The sequence below is a fragment of the Piliocolobus tephrosceles genome, chromosome 9 (genome assembly GCF_002776525.5).
Source record: "Piliocolobus tephrosceles isolate RC106 chromosome 9, ASM277652v3, whole genome shotgun sequence".
Lineage (NCBI taxonomy): Eukaryota > Metazoa > Chordata > Mammalia > Primates > Cercopithecidae > Piliocolobus > Piliocolobus tephrosceles.
Window position 1 is genome coordinate 62,603,287 of NC_045442.1, and position 21,878 is coordinate 62,625,164.

The following is a 21,878-nucleotide window of genomic DNA, read 5'->3' on the forward strand; positions in this document are numbered from 1 at the left end:
TATGAGTTGACTGACACAACAAATGATTAACTTGTCAACACGAAAGTGTTCACTGGGCACTTGGCTTCAAAGGCATTCATTCCCCGATACTATCAAGATTGCTATAAAGATGGCAGCACAGAATATCATTTAAATCGTGTTGTGATGCTCCCGTGAGAAACTTTTCAGCTTTGCTTTGAGTTTTCATATACTCAAAGTAAGAATATTCTATTGCTGGAAGGAGATTCTGATTATTTTGATGCCCTAAATCTCCTAATCCAATAGATGGAAAATGTCTGTCATGCAGATTTGCTTATGAAGAGGCAAGGGCTTTCATCAATATCTTTAGAACCAAAAAAGAAAAACTGTAAAATCCTGAGAAAGGTTACACAGGGGACATCAATTATACATGTAATAACAAGTATGAGAAAAGTTAAGACTCAGTAAGACTTCTTGGTAAGATTATATTGTTTGTGATTCTATATGCTCTAATCTTTTATGGATGCTTGAAATATTTCAGAATAAAAGTATTTTTTTTAATCTAGCTATCCTTTCCTCACACTCACCGACAAAACTGGAATGAAAAATGACATAAAACTTCAGAAAGTATTATTCTATTAGAGTCTGACCCTGGGTGATAAAGGTTTAGGTATTTTTCATTTTCACAAAGCATTTTTTAAACCATATTACTGAGATTCACAGTCAAGAGCAAGAATATTGGATGATCACAATTCTTAGGTGAGTTTCAGGTACTGATATGTGTTGGCCTGGCATGATCTCTCTGTTCCCCAGGCACAGACTCATCTATGTCACCTGGCTTTGCATCCCGACATCTACTTCTCCTATTCACTACATAACTTGTATTATAAATGTTTAAGAAAAGTAGACATCATAAAATATACAAAATAATCTATCTACCTCAATAGCATGCACTATTTTTTCTATCAGATTTTGCTCTGATATAATTTTTAAAGAATAAAGCATTGTAGATAACACCAAAGTCCCATATGAACTATTCCTCAGTCTCATCCAAGATCCTCTCTCTCTAAAGTTAATTACTGTTATATATTTGATACACATGGCATTTATACATCCTACTCTCCATAAAGCTTACTCATCCACTCAATATTGCTTTGAAAATTTCTCCTTTTAACATATGAAACTAGTTCATTTGTCTTAACTACTATGTTTGCTGCTATTTACTCATTTCCCTATTGATGGAAAAAAAAAAACTCTATAATGATCATACTTGTACCAGGTTTTCCTTATGAATATGTGCACAAGTTTCCCCAGTAAACCTAGAGGGGGTTTTGTGGCAACATAACCCAGGTACCACATGTTGTTATTTTGTTCTTCACAGAGATTATAACAATTTACATTCCCAGAAGTATTGTATGAGAGTACTCTTTTTAGTATATCACATCTAATAATCGAAATTATCAGAATTTTTTTACTTTTTAATATCTGATAGTCATGCACCCTAGCTCTTAAGATAATTCTTCAATTATTTTGGTTAACTATATAGTATACTATTGTGATAGGGTGAACAAAAGTGTTCCTTAAAGAGATTTATCTTTTTCATACTGGTTTAAATTTTAACACTGGCCTGCCAATAATGTCAGTAATAATGGTTATATTTTACTAGGCCACTCAAATATCCTAGACAGTATTCAAAACATTTAAAATATATAATTTATTCAATTCTTCCAGTAGTAAAAGAATGTGAGCTCTCAGGATGCAGAGGGTTTTGTCTGTTCTACTGACTGTTCTATCTTTAAAACAGTCGTATCACCTACTAGGTGCTAACCAAATATTTATTCATAATGAGTACATGAATGAATAAATGATATAATTAACATTTTTCAAAGAGGCATTTAGAGAGTCTGAGTGGTTATTTCCCAAAGACCATAGATTTTGTAGGAAATGACAGAATTTTCTATCTTCAAGTACATGTAACTCCCTCCAAACAGATTTCTTTTTTTTTTTTTTTGAGATGGAGTCTTACTCTGTCACCCAGGCTGGAGTACAGCGGTACGATCTTGGCTCACTGTAACCTCTGCCTCCTGGGTTCAAACAATTCTCCTGCCTCAGCCTCCTGAGTAGTTAGGATTACAGGTGCATGCCAGCATGCCTGACTAATTTTTGTTTTTTTTAGTAGTGACAGGGTTTCACCATGTTGCCCAGGCTGGTCTCGAATTCCTGACATTGTGATCGTCCCGCCTCAGCCTCCCAAAGTGCTAGGATTACAGGAGTGAGCCATCACACCTGGCCCAGATTTTTCTTTTTCTGTGTTCAACATAGTCTCTAGAGAGAAAATCCACCATCTTCCCGTCAAATCTATAAGAATTACTTTAGTGGTAAAATTTTAGTAAGAACGATAGGCACTTTGTAAGAACATAATTCTTTTTATTTCTTTTTAAATTAACAAATATGAGTTGTATATATTTATGGTGTACAACATGATGCCTTGAAATATGCATACATTATGGAATGGCTAAATCAAGCTAATTAACATATACATTACCTCACATACTTAATCATTTTTTTGTAGTGAGAACATTTACCTGTTCTCTCAGCAATTTTCAAACATACAATATATTGTTATTAACTATAGTTAGCTTGTTGTATGATAGATCTCTCGAACTTATTCCTTCTGTTTAACTGCAATTTTGTATCCTTTGACCAACATCTCCCCAGTCCTGTCCCCCTACCAGCAGTCTTTGGTAACCACTATTCTACTCCCTGCTTCTATGAGTTAGACTTTTTAGGACAATGTAACTCTAAGCTGCATTTTAAAAAACATACAGAACTTGTTCACAGCACAGGCTCTGGAGCCATTCTCTAAGCAAAGGTTTTTACTGTTTTGTTAAAATTCCCCAGGATGCTTTCTAAGTCCCTAAGTCTATCGCAACAAAAACTCATAAGATCAGATACATGATTCCTGTTTTCAAATTTTTCTCTCTGCACCCACTTGGATAGTAACATTGATGCTGTTCTCACCAGCCTAAAGCCCCTTCAGCTCTAGCTGAAATCTTTGTTCTCTCACAATGCCCAGGAACATGTCTTGGGCTCATTGATAGGTAGGAATGTGCTGTGTGGCAAGGAGAAAATTTCCCTGTAATACTTCATCTAATCTGTAAAATATCGTAAAGGATTCACCATGTTAACATTTTTCCTCATCCAAATTACACTGATTAAAGGTGGTTAGAGTTGAGATAACACTCACAAATAACTAAATACAAATAAAATTCTGAGACTTCTTTTGAGTCTCTATTTCTTCGTTGAAAGTCTTTGTCAATATATCTGGCTATTGAAAATAATATGGCTTATTAATAATGCACATACACTCACCGAGACAATTTTAAGCAAATTGTTTATAAAAAGTATATTTTATCATTCACAGCCTTTGTCAGTACATAGCACATACATCTGAAGTATTTAGAAACTATTATATTATTCCACAAGTCTAAAATACAACTCCTTAGGGCCATTTACTTTATCAGTAAGATTATTAATCATTACTCTAGCTATATGTTAAAGTTATAGCAAAAATTTTCAAATCTGGCTTATTATTACAGTCATAAAAGGACTCCCAGTTATGGCTTTTCTAAAGATCTAAGTCACAATATTCGAAGAACAGTCCTGCAGTCTACTTACTGTTTATTCAAATGAAAGCAACTTAAGTGAACTTACCTGTTACTACATGAAATGATATGTGATAAATTCCAGTTCACATGCCCAAACTACTCTTCAGTCATGTAAGTACAGGCAGTAATTCAACACATAATTACCAACAAAGCAATAATTGAGTACTTCGGGGAAGCCTATTTAATCATTTTTGAATACACACTTTCTCTCTTTTACCGTGACCTTTATAAAGCCATGTGTCCATTTCTCTGCAGTCTCCACAATAATCCCTGAACCATATACTGTCACATGAAAATGTAATCACAGGTGATTCAGAGGAAAAAGATACTACAGCCACGAAATCACTGTCTCTTAATTTTAGCCAATATTATAGAAGATCCTGGCTGCAAGTCATCACTCGCCTATGCCGACGAAGTTTCTTTTCTCGGTAAATGGAGACCTAGGTTATTCAGCTTGAGCTAGGATGCAGTTATCAAGCTGGTTCTCACCTTCCTATTATAATATCTTGAATGTGTCAGTCATGTGCTTTCATTTTTTGAAGATGGGATGGAGAAAATGAGGGAACACTTATTTTATATTGGATTTACTTTCATTTCTAAGGGCCATTAGGGATTATTTAGCACTACATCACTTACTTCTACAAGAAGTTGGCATCTGGAGTTGGTGTTCTAAAAACTGATAAAGTATACGATGTTACTATTTAAAATTTCAGATGGCTTACTGTCTTAGCCTGCTTGTGTTGCTACAAAGGAATACCCAAAGCTGGGTAATTTATAAAGAAAAGAAGTTTATTTGGTTCACCATTCTGCAGACTGTATAATAAGTACGGCACCAGCACCTACTTCTGGTGAGGGCTTCAGGCTGCTTCCACTCATGGCAGAAGGTGATGGGAGCCAACATGCAGAGATTACATGGTAAGAGAGGAAGCAAAGGGTGCGGGGTGCCAGGCTCTTTCAAACAACCAGCCCTTGCAGGAATAAATAGAGTGAGAATTCACTCATTACCAAGACAATTGCTCCAAGTTGTTCATGTCAAGGATCCACACCCAAGGCCTAAACACCTCCCATTAGGCGCTACATTCAACATTGGGGATCCAGTTTCGACATAATATTGGAAGGGGTCAAATGTCCAAACCACAGCACTTGCCTTTTCCTATGGAAGCTCAGGACCCTGTATGAAGCCATCTGTTGACTTTTCAAGCTCAGTACCAATCCTGATATAGTCTATGCTTCTTTTATACTGGCCAACTTGCTGTCCCTCAAACCCACCATGAATTTTCACATTTTTTCCCTCTTTATGGGGGTACTTTTCCAATTTTCTAAAGGTTCAATTCAATAATCCAGTTGAACAGCTGTTTCTTTAAAACTATTTCCTCAATATCCCAACACTACAGCAGCATTAATTGTAAAAGATTTTGTTTACGTGACAATTATAAATCTTTTGAAATCTGATTCATATACACCAGATTGTGAGTTCTCTCGAAGCAACTTCTGTGACTTTTTCTTCTTTGTATCTTCTTTCATTGCCCAGCATACTGTCTACACATAATATTCAGTTTAATTTTATCAAAATCATTTTTTCAAGAGATGATTAACAGTCTCCAATGTAAAAGATATATTTGTATTGAACCATGGCTTGATACTTTTAATCAAACTAAATTTTGAGTAGGTGTAGGTTGAAGAATAATATCTAAGTGCAATGTATGGTAATAGGAAATAAGTTATAATTATATTGTATAATTAATCTTTGCATAGATATATACTATATTGGTCATCTTTTATCCCAAATCCTATAAAATAAATATCATACTGAGATTTAATAGTGCTTAGTTTTGATGCAGTTAATTTAACATTTTGCTCTTTCTAACATTATTATGTGTTTTTTGGCATCAGCTTATGAAAGAAAATGGAAAATAAATTGATTTTCCATTTTCTTTGTCACATTTAGATTAAAACTTTGTAGAAGCCAAAGGTCATATTCACTATGATGTCATGGACAAAAAATCCTTTGTTATTACATATTTTTCATTTTTCTCTTTTTTTCTTTCAATTTTACTTGACACATAATAAATGCAACATATTTATGGAGTACCAAGTGACAGTTAGATACATGTATACGGTGTGTAATTATCAATTCAGGGTAATCAAAATATTCATCACCTCAAGTCATTATCATTTGTTTGATGAGAACTTTCAAAATCCTCTCTTCTAGCTTTTTGAACATATGCAATAAATTATTAACTATATTCACCCTACAGTGCTATAGGACACTAAAATATATTCTTCTTATCTAGCTGGAACTTTATATCCATTGACCAATCTCCCTCTATCCTTCCTTCTCCCTTACTGTTCCCAGCCTGTAATAACCATAGTTCTACTCTCTACTTCTATGAGCTCATTGTTTTGCTCCTACATATGGGTGAGAACATGCAATACTTATCTTTCCATGTCTGACTTATTTTATTTAACATAATGTCCTCCAGGTTCATCCATGTTACCAATGACAATATTTCATTTTTTAAATAGTTGAACAATATTCTGTTGTGTATATATATATATACACACACATACACATATATATACACACACATATATATAAAATATTTTCTTTATTCATCTGTTGATGGACATTTAGGTTGATTCCATACCCTGGCTATTGAGAACAGTGCTGTAATAAACATGGCAGTACAGATATCTCGTTGCTATGCTGACTTCCTTTCCTTTGGATAAATACCCAGTAGTGGGATTGCTAAATCATATGGTGGTCCTGTTTTTAGTATTTTGAGAAACCTCAGTAGTATTTTCCATAATAGCTGTACTAATTAACATTCCCACTAACAGTACATAAGAATTCCCCTTACGCCACATCCTTGTTAGAATTTTTTTTTTAATCTTTTCCTTTCATTCAGATTCTGGGGAAGAGTTTCTTGGGTTTGTTTATTAAATGACTATTAAAATTATATTAGTGATGTTGAACATAATAAATTATTACAATCTGATCCAATTCTTTTGCCAATTAAGAGTGTGGTGATGCTGGAGCAGCTCTTGTTTTTAAGGTGCTTTTAGTTTGAGTATGGTCTTAAAGACCTCTGTTGCCACACTCCTGGTTCAACAGCTTCCCTATATAAGCCACAATTTTGATACTTTACACTTTTATAATGTATAAACTTCTGGGACTTTGTTTTATATAATTTTACACTACTTTAATTGTGGATTTTTTCCTTTTTTTGAGCTTCCATATCTGAGTGAGAAGATACGGTGTTTGACTTTCTTTTCTTCTTCTTTCACTTAATGTCATCCAGTTCTATGCATGTTGCAGTGAATGACAGGATTTAATTATCCTTTATGGCTGACTAGTATTCCATGTGTATATATACCACATTTTCTTTATCAATTCAACCTGTTGTTGAACACATAGGTTAATCCCATATCTTTGCTATTATGCATAGTACTGCAATAAACATGGGGTTGCAGATATCTCTTTAATACAATGATTTCTCTTCTTTGGGATAGATTCCGAGTAGCGAGATTGCTAGATCATATGGAAATTCTATTTATAGTTTTTTGAGGAACCTCCACACTCTTCTCCATAGTGGTTATACTAGTTTACATTCCCACCAACAGTATATAAGAGTTCCATTTCTTCTGCATCATCACCAGCATTTTTTTTTTTTTTTTTGTCTTTTTGATAATAGCAACTCTGACTGGTGTGAGATGATACCTCATTGTGGTTTTGATTTGCATTTCCCTGATGATTAGTGATTTTGAGCATTTTTCCATATATTTACTGGCTATTTGTGTGCCTTCCTTTGAGAAATGAATGTCCAGATAATTTGCTCATTTTTAAATTCGATTATTTGTTTTTGTGCTGTTGAGTTGAGTTCATTATATATCATGGACAGTAGTCTCTTACCAGATTAATAGTTTTTAAATATCTTCCTTCATTCTGTAGGTTGTAACTTAACTCTGTTGACTGTTTGCTGTGTAGAAGCTTTGTAGTTTTTATATAGTCTGCTTTGTCTATTTTTGCTTTTGTGGTCTATGCTTCTGAAGTCTTAACCATAAAGTCTTTGCCTGGATCAATGTCCTGCAACATTTCCCTTACCTTTTTTTAGTACTTTTAAAGGTTCAGTCTGATATTTAATTCTCTAATCCACTTTGATTTGATTTTTTGATATAGTGAGAGATGGTTTTCTAGTTTCAATCTTCTGCTTATGAATATCCAGTTTTCAGAGCACCATTTATTGAAGATGGTGTCATTTTTTCAATGTATATTCTTGACATCTTTGTTTAAAATCAGTTGACTGTAAATATATAGATTTATTTCTGGGTTCTCTATCTTATTCCATTGGTCTATGTGTCTGTTTTTATACCATACCATGTTGTTTTGGTTAATATTACTCTATATTATATTTTGAAGTCAGGTAGTGTAATATCTCCAGTTTTACCCTTTTGGCTCGATATTGCATCAGGTACTTGGGGTCATTTGTGGTTCCAGACAAATTTTAGGATGTTTTTTCATTTCTTTAGGGAATGTCATTATTATTTTGGTAAGGATTGCGCTGAATCTGTAGATTGCCTTGGGTAAAATGGTCATTGTAACAATATTAACTCTTTCAGTCCAGGAGCATGGAATGTTTTTCAATTTTTTTTATCCTCTTCTATTTCTTTCATCAGTGCTTTGTAGTTTTCATCTTAGACATCTTTGACCTTCTTGGTTAAATTTATTTCTAAGTGTCTTTTTTTTTGTAGTTACTGTAAGTAGGATTGCATTTTTAATTTCTTTTTCACCTAGTTCATTGTTGGTATATAAACTACTAATTATTTTTGTATGTTGATTTTTTTATCCTGAAATTTTAATGAATTCATTTACCAGTTCTAAGAGTATTTTGGCAGAGTCATTAGATTTTTCTATTTATAAGAACATGTTGTTTGTAAAGAGAGACAATTTGACTTCCTCTTTTCCAATGTGGATGGCAATTTCTTACTTTCTTTTCCTAATTTCTCTGGGCTAGGACTTCTAGTACTACATTGAACGAAAGTAATGAAAATAAGTATCCTTACCTTGTTCCAGTTCTTAGAGAAAAAGCTTCCAGTATTTCTTCATTCAGTATAACGTTAGCCATGGGTTTGTCATATATGGTCTTTACTGTGTTGAGGTATATTCCTTCTATGCCTAAGTCGTTAAGACTTTATCATAATGGGATGACGAATTTTATTAAATGATTTTTCTGTGTCTATTGAGATTTATTTTTTAAATTTTATTTTGTTAATATGATGCATTACATTTATTGATTTGCATATATTGAACCATCCTTTTATCTTTGGAATAAGTTCTACTTGATCAGGCATATTATCTTTTTGATGTGCTATTGGGTTCAATTTGCTAATATTTGATTGAGGGTGTTTAAATCTATGTTCATCAGATATATTGGCCCGTAGTGTTCTTTTTTTCTGTTGTGTCCTTGTCTGATTTTGGTATCAGGGTAATGCTAGCTTCATAGAATTAATTAGGAAGAGTTTCTTAACCTTCAATTTTTTGGAATAGTTTGAGAAACATTGGTGTTAGTTATTTAAAAGTTTGCTAGAATTCATTAGTGAATCCATCTGGTCTTAGACTTTTCTTTCTTGAGAGACTTTTTGCTACTGATTTAATCTTCTTACTTTCTATTGGTCTGTTTAATTCTATTTGTTTTTGGTTCAATCTTGGCATTTTATACATGTGTCTAGGAATGTACCATTTCCTTCAGGTTTTTTAATTTCTTGGTGTGCAGTTGTTCATAACAGTCTCTAATGATCATCTGTACCTTTGTGGTGTCAGTTGTAATATCTCGTTGTTCATTTCTGATCTTATTTATTTAGGTCTTTTTCTTTATATAACAGTTTGTTGATTTGATTTACTTTTTCAAAAATCAACCTTTTTCACGAATCTTTTGTTTGCTTTCTTTGCCTCTAATTTGTTTCATTGTGTGCTGATTTTATTATTTGTCTTCCTCCAATAACTTTGGGTTTGGTGTGTTCTTGCTTTTCTATTTTTTAAGGTGTATCACTAGGTTATTTGAAATCTGTTTTTTGATATAGGTATTTATTCCTTTAAGCTTCCTTCTTGTACTAATTCTTCTGTGTTCCATAGGTTTTTGGTATGTCATGTTTCTGTTTTCATTTCTTTCAAGAAGCATTTAAAATTTCCTTCTTTGGAGCGCAGTGGCGAGATCTCGGCTCACTGCAAGCTCCGCCTCCCGGGTTCACACCATTCTCCTGCCTCAGTCTCTCCAATAGGTGGAACTACAGGCGCCTGCCACCACGCCCGGCTAATTTTTTGTATTTTTAGTAGAGACGGGGTTTCACCGTGTTAGCCAAGATGGTCTCGATCTTCTGACCTCGTGATCCACCCGCCTCGACCTCCCAAAGTGCTGGGTGTTAATTTTTATGTATTTTTACAGTTTCCAATATTCCACTGAAATCTGAGAATACACGGTATAACTGCATTTTTTAAAAAATTATTTAGAGTTGTTTTGGGCCTAAAATAGGGTCTATCCTAGAGAATGCTCCATGTGCTGATGAGAAGAATGTGCATTTTGTAGCCATTGGAAAAAATGTTCTGTAAATGTCTATTAGGTTCATTTGGTATAAAATGAAGCTTAAGTACAATGTTTCTTTGTTGACTTTCTGTCTAGATTAGCTGTGCAATGCTGAGGGTGAAGATGGTGAGGTGTTAAAGTTCCCAACTACTATTACATTGGTGTCTCTATCTCTCTCTTTAACGTTAATAATATTTGCCCTAAATATCTGAGTGTTCTGGTGTTGGGTGGATATATATTAACAATTGTTATTTCCTCTTGCTGAATTGATTTTTAATCACTATATAATGACCTCTGTCTTTTTTTATCTTTTTATTTTTAATAAAAGTCTATTTTGTCTGATATAAGCATTGCTACCTTTGCACATTTTTTGTTTCCATTTGCATGGAATATCTTGTTTAATCCGTTCTGTTATAGTCTATGTGTGTTTTTAAATGAAGAGTGAGTTTCATAAGCAGCAAATAGTTGGGTCTCAGTTTTTTAATTCAGCCAGTTTATATATTTTAATTAGGGAATTTAAACTGTTTACATTTAAGGTTGTTATTGATAGATGAGGACTTACTCTTGTCATTTTGTTAGTTGTTTTGTAATTGCTTTCTATAGTGTTAGTTCCTTACTTCTTTTATTATTTTTGTGGTTTGGTAGTTTTCTATAGTGATAAAATTTTATTCCTTTCTTTTTCTCATTTGTGTATGTGCTTTACCAGTGAGTTGTATGCTTTCATGTTTTCCTTAAGTGGTAGGTAACATCTACCAATGATATAGATATGTATCTGCTTTTGCTTAATTGATAGATAACATCCTTTCACTCTCAGAGGTTGGAGTCCCTTAAGCATTTCTTGTAGGCTCAGTTTAGTGGTGATTAATTCCCTCAGTCTTTGTATGTCTGGGAAAAATTTTATGTCTCCTTCCTTTCTAAAGAATAGCTTTATGGTTTATTGTATTCTTAGTTGAAAGGTTTTTTTTGTTTGTTTGTTTGTTTGTTTGTTTTTTATTCCAACAATCCGAATATATCATTCTATCCTCTCCTGGCTTGTAAGGTTTCTGCTGAGAAATCTGCTGTTAGTCAGATAAAGATACCCTCATATGTGACTTGATGCTTTCTTTTAGTGTTTTTATAATTCCATTTTTATCTTTGCTTTGACAATTTGGCTATCAGGTGCCTCAGAGATAACCTTTTTGGATTTAATTGATTTGGGAACATTTGAGCTCCCTATATTTAGATGATTGTCTCCCAAGAGTTGGAAACTTTTCAGCTATTGTTTCATTAAATAAATGGCCTATTCCCTTCTGGAATTTGTAAAATATGAATAGAATATTTGTTTGCAAAGTTACATTCCAAACGCCATGTAGACTTTTTTCATTTTTATTCTTTTTTTTTTTTTTTTTTTTTTTGCCTAATTGTAGTATCTATGGCTTCACGGTGTCTTATGCTCTGGTTGTTCCCAAAAGCTGTGGTGTGACTTTGTTGGAGATGGGGCCTCCAGGCAGGCCAGTCCTTGGATCCCTAGGGAGTGCACAGGCACCTCTGGTGGTATGCGTTGCATGGACCAGTTCTCAGGATCCTGGGTAGTACACAAAGGCTCATAGTGGCCCTGTTGTTGGTGGGGCAAGTTTGCTGGGTTGTGATGGTGGCACATCCCAGACAGGGCAGTCCTTAAGCCCTAAGTGGCAGATGTGGGAATCAGTATTCATGGCAGTGGGTCATAAGCAAGCTGGTCCTCAGGCCCCTGGGCAGTGTGTGCAGGCACATGATGGCCCGATTGCTGCAGGGAACAAGGTCACTGTCATCAGGGAAGGCGGCTCTCAGGCTCTTGGAAGCATGTGCTTTGGATTTCCATGTCTGAGGAAAGCCTCCCTGATGTGCAGAACTGCCTATTCCCTGGGATTTAGGTCTCTGTGTGGGCTCAGGTAACAGGGACCCTGTGGCACCACTGGGTTCAGCTGGTAATATAACACTGCAACCTACTGGGAGGGTGTTGGGGGATGTAGGCTGTGCACCTGTGATGTGGAGATGCAGCAGCAATTAGGCCCCGGGGCAGGATGTAGTCTGGAGGTGACGCTTGTTAGTGCATTTTTCATGGCATTGAAAGTTACCTATGTGTTACTAAACCAAGGTCAAAGAACATTGTGATGATTAATGCTGAAAGTTATTTTTTCATAATTTGAAGATTTTTAAAAATATTAATCCTGGAGCTAAACACATTAAAGGAATTAAGAAGACATAAATCTGAAAAATTAATGTTGATACAGAATTTAAAATGGGAATAAATACTTTTATTCATTCAGCAAATACCTATTAAGAGACTTAAGGCAAAACCGTGGAAGTAAGAGGTCCTATTAAGATTCTACAGCAACTTAGGCGAAAGTTATTTGAACTGGCGTAGTAGCAGTGAATATGGAGGAAAAGTGAACATATTTAAGAAAAATTTTAAATACAGAATAAAGCACATCTTCAACTATCCTTCAATACTACAATTCACTAAAGATCAATATGATATTATAATCAGAACACTACACAATAAGGGAATAACATTGTTAATTCTAATATAGAAGTGGCCAATCTAGTTTTCAAAAAATTCAAAAACCATTGTCAATCACTTCCACCAATCCTTGTTTGATCTCCACTGTTACAGTTCTTTTGCAAGTAATCTCTTCCACTACCTTTTATTCATTATTCAATCTCCACTACCTTTCACAGGCGTTAGCACTCATAATTATGAAATATTAAATAAACTAAGGAATAAATAAAAGAAAGGTTGTATTTTTACAAACCTTCATATTTAATCAGTTCTTAGTAATTATTGAACAATTCTTATGGTCAAAATCATTCATCCCTTCTATCAAAGTTTATAGCTCATGATGAGTCAATTTATGCAAACTAACCTCTGAAAATATATGTTTATCATGAGACATTTGTTGATGGTATGAATAATTTTTAAATGATCATTGAAAAACTTTCGGTTTTAAATATATAACTGCAATGGATAAACAGAAGACATCTGTCATTAGAGATACCCTCATTTCAAGAATCTTTAGTCAATAGTGGACCACTGAATCATATTAAAACATTGTAAGCAAATATTTTATCACATGTGATCTTCCTCTGTGCTAATAACAAAAAAAAAAAAATAGTTTAAAGTCTAAGAGTCCTTTACCACTGATTTTAAATTTATATTTTTCTTTATATTTTAATATAGAGAGCTGATATTCTGAGAATTCCCAAGTTTTCACAAATGCGTCAGAAGAAAATGGAAATCTGTTTTGGACCATTTTTCCATCTATCTATCTATCTATCTATCTATCTATCTATCTATCTATCATCTATCTATCTGGAAAATAGTCTCTCTCTCTACACACACACACACACACACATACACAACACACATATATATGTGTGTGTGTGTGTATATACATATATAATATTAGTATTGACTCCTGAAAGAAAGCCCATGAGTGGCTAAATGCTTATAAAAATTTTGAAAGTAAAATTTTCTCTAAGTAATTCACAACACAGATACCTTAAGAACTAACTTGACAATTGATCTACCTGACAAAAGATGAACCAGAAGTCTCTGAATACAAACCACAACATATCACTCTAAAAGATCATTGTATTAGTCCATTCTCATGCTGCTCTAAAGAACTGCCAAAGACTGGGTAATTTATAAAGAACAGAGGTTTAATTGACTCACAATTCCACTTGGCTAGGAAGGCCTCAGGAAACTTACAATTATGGTGGAAAGGGAAGCAAACACATCATTTTTCACATCATGCCAGGAAGGAGAATGAGAGCCCAGTGAAGGAAGAAGCCTTTATAAAACCATCAGATCTCATGAGAACTCACTCACTATCACAAAAACAGGATGGGGGAAACCACCCCTGTGATTCAATTATCTCTACCTGGTCCCTCCCACAACATGTGGGAATTATAGGAATTATAATTCAAGATGAGATTTGGGTGGGGACATAGCCAAGCCATATCAATCATTCTACACAAGTACCAGATAAGTTATTTGCTATTAAACACATCTGTAACTTTTCTAAGAAAATCTGCCCCCCCCCCCCCCCCCACAGAAGATGCAAGATTGTGGCAATTCTCATCACAGCTATTCAAACTATGATTAGCCATCTGAAAAAAAAAAAAAAATCCATCTATTCATCGGTCTTATTTTGGACCTAGAGCATCTAGGCTGGTACTAAAAAGATCCAGAGGACCAGCTAGATTCTTTCTCTTTTGTTCGACTGGGAAAATTTTGAGAGAAGATGCCATAATCTGTGGGAGCAGATGTTGAAAAATTATGATGTTACAAAAAGATCACTGGTAAAGAATCATAGCTAAACTAATATAAGGTAAGTTTATGAAGGCACAGAAACTTGAGAGAGCAGTGGAAACCACTCACTATATTAGTCAAACATGTTTGGTTGTCTGTTTAATGGCCATTTCTCTTTTTTTTTTTTTACTAACAAATCTCTGATTTTCTTTGTGTAGTAACTGACTAGCAATAAAGGTTAAACTGTGGCTGGTCTAAGCCTAGTGTTCAATTAGAAACTGTTTATACCAGCTCACAAGAGCCGATTCTATGCATTTTGTACCAACTCAGTTCAGTGACATCACACTGGAAGCTTAAAACCTGCAAAGGTGGGAGTATTTGTGCCACAGAAATAAACAAATGCTACAAATTAGGACTACCACTGCCTCTAGCTTCTATTCAGTTGTTAATCACTTATCAGTACTCTCTAAACTCATCTTGGAAATCTAATTTTCTTTTGCCAGTGATTGGCTCAAGATTGGGAGAGGAACCAAGTTTTGACCTATGACAAGGAAGAGAAACTGATGAAAATCATCTGGGAAAGACTTCTCGAAAGTTAAAGCTGCAAGCCAGCTTCTTTTTCTGTTTTAAATGGTGTTGTGTAATGCTTGGAGATGCAATGCTTTAAGATGCAACCATGAGGGAACATCAACAGAATCCAGAGATGCTTACACATTAATTACCTTGAACTGGGCCGGGCACGGTTGCTCACGCCTGTAATCTAAGCACTTTGGGAGGTTGAGGCGGGTGGATCACAAGGTCAGGAGTTTGAGACCAGCCTGGCCAGTATGGTGAATCCCCATCTTTACTAAAAAATACAAAAAAATTAGCCGGGCGTGGTGGCACATGCCTGTAATCCCAACTACTTGGGAGGGTGAGGCAGGAGAATTGCTTGAATCTGGGTGGCGGAGGTTGCGGTGAGCTGAGATTGCACCACTGCACTGCAGCCTGGGTGACAGAGTGAGACTCCTTTTCAAAATACTACTACTACTACTACTAATAATAATAATAATAACCTTGAACTGTCAGAGGCATGTGAACCAGAATAACTCCATTTTGAATAGGAGCTTGGTAAAATGAGGTTGAAACCTACTGGGCTGCATTCCCAGACAGCTAAGGCATTCTAAGTCACAGCATGAGATAAGAGGTCGGCACAAGATATCGGTTATAAAGACCTTACTGATAAAACAGGTTGCAGTAAAGAAGCTGGCTAAATCCTACCAAAACCAAAATGGCCACAAGAGTGACCTCTGGTCATCCTCACTACTGCACTGCCATCAGTCCCATGACAATTTACAAATGCCATGGCAACATCAGGAAGTTACCCTATATGGTCTCAAGGGGGGATGCATGACTAATCCACTCCCTGTTTAGCATATCATCAAGAAATAACCATAAAAATGGTCAACCAGCAGTTCTCCGGGATGCTCTGCTAATGGAGTACCCATTCTTTCATTCCTTTACTTTCTTGATAAACTTGCTTTCACTTTGCATTGTGGACTTACCCCAAATTTTTACTTGCACAAGATCTAAGAACCCTCTCTTGGGGTCTAGAATGGGACCCCTTTCCTGTAACAGAACTACTACCAACCAGTGCATCCAAAATGTAGAAAATTCTGAGCAGTCCACCCTGGGCATAGAAAATAATGTGCATTTTCTGTACAGAATTTAAAAATAATAATTAAACATATTAACCATCAGTCCACTTTTTATTATCCTCCTGTACAGACAATTCTAAATAATGTTAGCCATTAAAATATCCCTCTCCACATAGCTTAACTGCTCCTACACAAGTCCTCTGTATGCTAGGGCCAGTAACCCTAGAGCCAACTATATCAAACATCTAGCTATGTGACAATGAAGGGTTTTTGTTATTTAAGTAACTTTACATGAGTTTTCTGTTTCTTCTTTATGTTTTGAACCGCTTAAGTTGTCCATGAAAAGAAGCAGATCCAAAATATTAGTATATCAGGTTAATCTAGCACTAAAGGGAAAAACTATTAATTCCTGCTTAAAGGACCTACAATATCCCTGAATTCCAGGCCTCCCCAGGTTCTAATCATGCAAAGATTGGTAAATTATGGTTCCGGTTCCCCTTCTTGCATGTCCAGAGGATTCTCCCTATGTGCTGTCAGTATTAATATATTAAACTATCTTTACATTGATGAATGTGAGTAGGTTCCTTTGCCTTTTAACCAAAACACAGAAACTACTATTTAACAATCAAATTACAAAAGGTTTTTCCAATATAAGGTGTACATTGAATTTACTTTGCAAAGTCTTTATGAAGGAGATAGCAAATAGACAAAAATATGCTTAACATTGTTTATAATAATTAAAATTACTATTTATCTAAATGTTAACAAAAGAACACAAAAATGAGTAAGTTCTTGAATAATATACAATCATGCAGAAATATGCAGCCAAATATGTGTAAAAACACAAGTAACATAAATATATATATGCATGATACACATTTGAAAATATAAATATATATTAGAAAAATGGTGAACAGAAAAAACATCAGTTAGCAGTGGTTATTATTCCTGAGTAGTGGAAGCAAAGGCCATTAATTTTTTTCCCATACATTTTCTATATTTTCAAAGATTTTGATTCTATAAAAATAAAGTAATTTTAAAATATGTAATTAACATATATTCAATTTTCATTAATGTATCATGAAAATATAGTTGGTTTCTGGAATAATTTTTCATTATGAGAATGCTATACATACATGAAAGCAATGAAGTCAATAGGTTAGACTGGACTAAATCAGGTAACTTTAAAAAATGAAGTTGGATATTCATGAGAATTTGCATTTTATAAGAAAGAATATTATCACATTCCAAGAAAATCCTTCTCTCACAAAAAAGAAAAAAAAAGTGTAATTTATTTTATAGAGAGGATTACTTTTTGAGAGAATAAAAAAGACTAAAATGTGTTTAGTTCTTTGTTCTTACAACACAAACAAAACTTGAATTATGCTTCTGAGGATATTGATTTATAAAAGTATCTTCACAATCCTGTGGGATATTATTCTAATTTGTGATGAGATAATAATCTGGGCTTCACATGGAATCTCAAGCTTGTCTGTTGAAGTTAGATATTTAGACTTGTTTATTTAATTATTTAGATTAGCATTGTCAAATACATATAACGGTTGTTGAATTATCATATTGCATCTGTGAAAGGAAAATAAATATTGGGGCCCCAAAATGGCTAAGTCAAAGGAAAAAGTCAAGCTGGGAACTGCTTAGGAGAAACCTGCCTCCTATTCTACTCAAAGTCATCTCTCTGCTCAGTGAGATAAATGCATATCTCATCACCTCCTTTGGAAAAGTTAATCAGACTCAAAATATTGCAACCATTTATCTCTTATCTACCTGTGACCTGGAAGCCCCCTTCCCGTTTCTGCTTGTCCTACTTTTGCTTCAATTTGTTACACCTTTCTAGACTGAACCATTGTTTATCTTACATATGTTGATTGATGTCTCATGTCTCCCTAAAATGTATAAAAGTAAACTATGCTCTGACTACCTTGGGCACATGTCATCAGGAACTTCTGAGGCTGTGTCATGGGTGCACGTCCCGAGTTTTGGCAAAATAAACTTCCCAAATTGACTGAGATCTGTCTCAGATTTTGTGGTTCACACATTTCAAATCAATGACGTTTTCCCATTAATACATTTTTTTTCCCTGAGGGGAGAAAAATTTGGTTGGAAAAAAAGTACAGGGAAATCAAGATATATAAATTTATTAGAGGGAGAAAATGTGGATTTATTTGAAAATCTAGGAAAAACCTAAGACTTCTAGGTATTATTTTCTAATATGTTTTGGCCATGAATAGGAGTTTCTTTTATAGACTCTGTGTAAATTGTTAAATTTAAAAGGATTACAAGAGATGAAGCTTGTAATCCCAGAGTAGATCATGGATGACACAACTGCTGCTAATACCTAGCAACATATTGCATCCAGAAATACAATCAATTAAATGTTTACTATATTAAATAAAATTAATTTTATTCAGTATTATTCTTTTTTGTTGTTGTTGTTTTTGTTTGTTTTTTGAGATAGAGTCCAGCTCTGTTGCCCAGGCTGGAGTGTGATGGCATGATCTCAGCTCACTGCAACCTCTGCCTCCTGGGTTCAAGCAATTGTCCTGTCTCAGCCTCCTGAGTAGCTGGGATCACAAACATTAGCTAAGACGCCCAGCTAATTTTCATATTTTTAGTAGAGCTGGGGTTTCACCATCTTGGCCAGGCTGGTCTCGAACTCCTGATCTCAAGTAATCCACCTGCTTTGGCTTTCCAAAGTGTTGGCATTTCAGGCGTGAGCCACCATGCCTGGCCCAATATTATTCTATTTTATAAAACTGACAAGAGAAAATAAACAAATTAAAAGAATAAAAACATACCAGATACAGCAAGGAAGTCATCAATGCTTGTAATGTCATCTACGGCTTCAGTGAGGACATGTATATGACTCTCCCATGTACGCTTGTACATTTCCATGGTGTTTTTGACCACTTGACTTTTGGGTCTTGCAGCCAAAGCAAGTGCAGCATTAATAATCTATAAAGATAAGGATTGAAAAAATTACCTATTGGTTACGATGTTCACTATTTGGGTGATGGGTACACTAAAAGCCCACACTTCACCACTATGCAATATATGCATGTAAGAAATCTGCACTTATAATTCTTAAATATATAAAATAAATAAAAAATATTAAAGCAATAAAATAAAATTAATTAAATTGTATTCATTCATATTAAACATAAAAATGGAATTAAAAAATCCATAAAGATGTAGAATGTTTACTCAGTGATTTCTTTAAATACATTAAGTGTATAAAAATTAGATTATTTAAATTAAATACTTAAATACATTCATCCTTGACAATAGGAAAAACAGTAAAATGTCTCCACATGTATACAGTTTATATTGAAAAGTATAAAATGTTTTATGTTTATTAATGTAAATTATATAGGTATAAATAATTTTTATTTTTAAATTTTTCCTACTCTATCATTGCAGAGTGAGTTTTTTAAATATAAACTTTGTCACCATAAGCTCCATCGAGTTCAAGACACTTTTCTAAGTGATGATATCAGGCATTTAATCTATCCTTAAAGAACTGATGATTCTGGGAATTTAAACATGTCAATCCAGTCTTTTTTACATTATTAACTGGTGAGAAATGGATGCCTTTAACAGATTTTTTTTTTTCAAATTAGTAAACAAAAAGAAATCAGAAAGAACCAAATTAGTACTGTAAGTTGAGTCCAGTGATTTCCCATGGATATTCCTGAAATATTGCCCTTGTTTCAGGAGATAAATGAGCAGAAGCACTGTAATGGTGAAGAAGGACATTCTGGTGACACATTCTTGGGCATATTTCTGTTAAAGTTTTGGCTAATTTTCTCAAACCACTCTCATAATAAGCAGATGTTATCATTCTTTGGCCCTCCAGGAAGTCATTAAGCAAAATGCCTTCAGCATATCAAAAAACTGTTGCCATAACCCTTGTTCTTGACTGGTCTGTTTTTGCTTTGATTGGATCACGTCCATCTCTCACTAGCCATTGCTTTGATTATGATATCTTCAGAATTGTACTTGTAAAGCCGTGTTTCATCTCCTGTTACAATTCTTTAAAGAAGTAATTCAGGATCTTGATCCCACTGATTTAAAAATTCCATCGAAAGCTCTGCTGTTGTCTGCAGCTGATCTGGGCACAATGATTTGGATACTCATTGAGTGGAATGTTTGTTCAACTTTAATTTTTTAGTCAGAATTGTGTAAACTGAAGCCATTAGGATGTTTATGGTGTTGGCTATCGCTTGTGCTGTTAATCACTGGTTCCTTTCAATTAGGGCATGAATAATATAATTTTTTTAAAATCACAAATGGATGTGGATTGGCTGCTTCTGTGAGCTTCATCTTCAACATCATCTCACCTCTTGTTAAAATGAGTTATCGGTTTGTAAACTGATAATTAATTTGGGGCATTGTCTCCATGAATATTTTGTAAAGCTTAATGATTTCATCAATCTTCCACTCAAACTTTGCATAAATATGATGTTTCTTCTTCAATTTTAGCAGAGTTTATGTTGCCTTTCATAGGGGTTTGATACAGTTTGGCTGTGTCTCCAATCAAATCTCATCTTGAATTGTAACTCTCATAATTCCCATATGTCATGGGAGGGACCTGGTGGGAGGTACTTGAATCATGAGGGCAGTTACCTCTATGCTGTTCTCACGATAGTCAGTTGAGTTCTCACGAGATCTGATAGTTTCATAAGGGGGTTTTCCCCTTTTGCTCAGAACTTCTCCTTCCTGCCGCCATGTAAAGAAGGACATGTTTGCATCCCCTTCTGCCGTGATTGTGAGTTTCCTGTGGAACTGTGAGTCAATTAAACCTCTTTCCTTTATAAATTACCCAGTCTCAGTTCTGTCTTTATTAGCAGCTTTAGAACAGACTAATATAGAGCTCTTTTCAAAATGATGTCTCTTATTTTCAATCCATCAAACTAGATCCTATCCACACACATTATTACAAGTTAGTACAAGTTTATTTTGGTGCAAAAATGTTGAATTCTATGCATAACGTTTTCATAAAACACATGTTCAATAAACGTTTTGAAGACCTCCCATACAATGATAACAATAAAAAGAAGCTTTTTCTACTGAATATCCTAAAGATGGCACCTTAAGTCACTTCCTGTCACCACATTATTGGAGGTAGAAGATGGAAAAAATTGTTGCCTGAGAATAATATATTTAAATCCCCCTTTTTATTTCTTTTCTATAAAAGAGGAACATATTAAATTTTAAGGAAACACCCTAACTTTAGAAATAACTACTGTGCAGTATGCCTTGACTTCAGTTTTAGAGTTTTATTAACCTATTAACTTACAATGTACCTTTGTGTATACTGCAATGGCTCTGGTCCCTGGTGTTTCATTGTTCTTGCAATTGGACAACTATGCACATATGTGGTTGTACTGAAATTATGCCTTCACAGCAAAGTATACTTTTAAAGTACTGGTGTAAAACCCTCAGTGGAGATATGAAGTTATGAATATAAGACAGGCTATATTTTATAAGAATATTTTCAGTTCTGCTGCTGATCTAATTTATCTGATTCAACACTGCACACTATGAGGAAGCTTTATCCTACTTGACTCTTCTGATATTTAGCTTAAATCTAAAAGAAGACACAATTCAGAATTCTTCTTCTAACCCTCTTTAAGGCAGAAAAATGTTCATCCCAATGTCACACTCCTAGAATTTTAGCCATATATCTAGAGAAAATAAAATAACCATTCTTAAATCTTCTTCATGTAAAACTAAAGCTTTT

At 34.5% G+C, this 21,878-nt stretch overlaps 1 protein-coding gene across 2 annotated transcripts in view; it reads right to left on the reverse strand.

Moving 5' to 3' along the window:
* Positions 1-21,878, reverse strand: part of CTNNA3 (catenin alpha 3) — a 1,813,915-nt gene that overhangs the window by 570,611 nt on the left and 1,221,426 nt on the right. For both annotated transcript variants that reach the window (XM_023205116.1, XM_023205115.1), the window contains exon 11: positions 18,934-19,090. In XM_023205116.1, the coding sequence (XP_023060884.1) occupies positions 18,934-19,090 (157 nt within the window). The remainder of the gene's footprint in view (positions 1-18,933; positions 19,091-21,878) is intronic.